This window comes from Cannabis sativa, chromosome 6 (assembly GCF_029168945.1).
Source record: "Cannabis sativa cultivar Pink pepper isolate KNU-18-1 chromosome 6, ASM2916894v1, whole genome shotgun sequence".
Classification (NCBI taxonomy): domain Eukaryota; kingdom Viridiplantae; phylum Streptophyta; class Magnoliopsida; order Rosales; family Cannabaceae; genus Cannabis; species Cannabis sativa.
Window position 1 is genome coordinate 56,746,049 of NC_083606.1, and position 3,220 is coordinate 56,749,268.

Here is a 3,220-nt window from a genome sequence, read left to right on the forward strand (position 1 = left end):
TATTGATACGTGTCGTCCCAGGGTTTTTTCTTTTTGAATTTTCCTTGTGTCCCTATCTGTTGGATTTACCATTTATATTAACCAGGGTTTACCATCTGTAAAAAAAAATAGATTTACCATTTATATTTTAAAATATTTAATATTTAAAAATAATTTAAATAATTATTCTCATAATTATTAAATAAAAATTATTTTGAACTAATATCATTATGACATGTGTTAATTTAGTCAAAATTAACTTTTTTTAAGCAGTCAATAGAAAGTGTATTGCTACAAATTCTTAACAGGCTAATTAGAATTTTTTTCTCTCGAATTTTGGCATGTACCAAATCATACTCCCTAAACTTTTAAGGTCGTTAAAAATGCCTCCTGAACTATTGAGATTGTTAGATTTAAGGACTTTTGTCCGATTTTAGTAAAAAAAAATCTAACATAAGTGAAAGTTCAAGAGGCATAATTTAGTACATGTCAAACTTCGAGTGGCATGATTTGATAGATATCAAAGTCTGGGGAGTATGATTTAGTACATAAACAATCACTGAAATAGTAAAGTTGAATGAAATTAGACAAAAGTTCTTAAATCTAACAATCTAAATAGTTTAAGGGGAATTTTTAACGGCCAAAAAAATTCAAAAAGCATGATTTAGTACATGTTAAAATTTAATGGATAAAAATCCTAATTAGCCTTCTTAAAATAAAGAGTTTTACTACTAAACATTTTACATATAAAGTTAAGTGCTACAAAATGAGTTGGAAGTTTTGTCACTATTATTCCCATTTAAGAATGAAAAAACTCCTTTTTTATTTTAATTTTTAGAAAATCTCTTTTGTAATATTGGAAAGTTCGGAAATATTAGTCATTAAAAAAAAAGTGTGAAGTGTGAACAAACTAACACAGCGTGGCAATCTCGAGATTTGGAGAAAGATTGAGGTCAAAAAGAGAAGAACCTGTCATATTCTCTTCTTCTCATCTCAATCTCATCTTTGTTCTCTTCACTTTATCTTATTTTTTTTTTTTTTGAGTAAGAAACTTGATTACAAACCAACGCCTTGGGGCATATCTGCTATCAAAGTAGCAGCAGCACAATCAGGCAAAAAAGATGTCCACACATCAGATACATGAGCCACACGGCTCCAATTTGCAAAGCAATGAGCTACATTGTTACACTTTCTAGGAGTAAAATTAAAAGACAGAGTATTGAAGTTTTTGGCTGCTATGATGCAGTCTTCAAGAATTTTACCCCAGTCCGTGTTGAATCTAGTCTGCCCTTTCAATGCTGTGATCACTGATTGATTATCCGAAGCTATGAAAATATTCTGCAAGGATCGAGAAGCAGCTAGTTTCAGAGCTAAACAGATCGCCAAAGTCTCTGCCATAAGCACTGAAAGATATCCCAGAATGTAGTCTGTTGCAGCAGTGACTAACTCACCCAAATGATCACGAATAATGACTCCTAAGCCACAACCTGGTTTACCCTCAATGAGAGAAGCATCAGTATTTATCATAAAAGATCCCAAAGGAGGAGGAGACCAACAGACCTTGTCCTGTGTAGGCTTTTGATGTGAATCTTTTGGGGCAGCAGCAAGGTGCATTTCTAACATTTCCATGGCCCAAGGAATCCAAATACTATCATCAATGTCTTTATTTTGAAAAATACATTTATTCCTACGAAACCAAATTAGCCAAGTAATACCAATGAAGAAAATAAACTCATCTTTTGAAAGCTTCCCCTTCATCACCATGAGAAAGTCAGGGGCATACCTTAAGGAAGTAGGGAATTGGTGTAGGAACCCGAAATGCTTCCGAACCTTGTGTAACTTGGGGCAACTCCATAAAGCATGGCATACATCCTCATCATGACTCATGCATCTATTACAAGTTGTATTCATGGACATACCACGCTTAATTAACTCTGTTTTTACCGGAATCTAATGGTGGAACACACGCCATATGAAAATTTTCATTTTAGGAGTAAGCCGAGACCCCCAAACCACCTTCCACCAAGCTTTAATGGCAGAATTATCTGAACATTCTGCTATGTTTGGGTCCTTAAATCTCAGTTTATAACCACTTGCCACTGTGTATTGACCGTTAGTGGTGAGGCTCCAACCGATTCCATCCTCCCTGTTTATCGAAGGAGTAATCCCCAAAACCCAAGGAATATCATCCTCATGAAACCAGCCAGCAATCTCTTCAGTTTTCCAATCCCCTTCTTCGGTAATTAGAGTTTGAATTTTCACTTCAGCCGGGACTTGAACCTTAGTACGAAGAGTAAAAGGAGCTCCTCTAGGGATCCAAGGATCCTCATTGATCCTAACTTTGGAACCATTCCCAATTATCCAGCGGTATCCTTTAAGTAACAAATCCCTTCCCCATAATAATCCCCGCCATATATTAGATCCGAAGTGTCCCATCTTGGCCTCTAAGAAATTTTTGTTGGGAAAGTAGAGTGCTTTCAAGACTCTAGCCATAAGACAATCGGGATTGGTCACTATTTTCCATCCTTGTTTTGCTAAAAGCGCTTGATTAAAATCCTCTAAGGCTCTAAAACCCATACCCCCATTCTCTTTGAGTTTACACATTTTTTCCCAACATCCCCAATGTATTTTATGCTTCTTTGAGTTCGCTCCCCACCAAAACCGAGCAATCATGCTTTCTATGTCATGAAGGATGCCTTTTGAAATACGAAAGCAACTCATAACATAGCAAGGTAACGCTTGAATCACGGCTTTGATTAATATCTCCTTTCCCGCTTGAGAGAAAAGTCCCATTTTCCAACCTTGGAGCTTAGCTTCCACCTTATCTCGAATCTTCCCAAAGACCTCTTTTTTATTTTTCCCCACAAAAGTCGGCATGCCTAAATATTTTGTATGATGCTTCACAAGGTGAACCCCGAGATAGGTGGCTAAAGAATTGGCCATGTCCTCTTTAATCTTCCCTCCCACACATAAATTAGACTTCTCTAAGTTAATGGTCTGACCCGATATGGCAGAATAGCAGTCCAACACTTCTTTAAGAGCTTTGCTTTCCTCAATGTTGGCATTCAAGAAGACGAGGCTATCGTCCGCAAAGAGGAGGTGGGATAGATTATGTTCCATGTTACCAAACCGCAGCCCGTGTATTTTTTCGGCTCTCTCCGTCTCATGCAAAAGACAAGTTAATCCTTCAGAACACAATAAGAATAAGAAAGGAGAAAGGGGGTCACCTTGCCTTAACCCC

The 3,220-nt window shown here is 36.9% G+C and overlaps 1 protein-coding gene across 1 annotated transcript; it reads right to left on the reverse strand.

Moving 5' to 3' along the window:
* Positions 1-1,035: 1,035 nt before the first annotated feature.
* Positions 1,036-1,866, reverse strand: LOC115695254 (uncharacterized). Its single transcript, XM_030622333.1, has one exon. The coding sequence runs from the start codon at positions 1,864-1,866 to the stop codon at positions 1,036-1,038; it is 831 nt and encodes a 276-aa protein (XP_030478193.1).
* Positions 1,867-3,220: the final 1,354 nt, after the last annotated feature.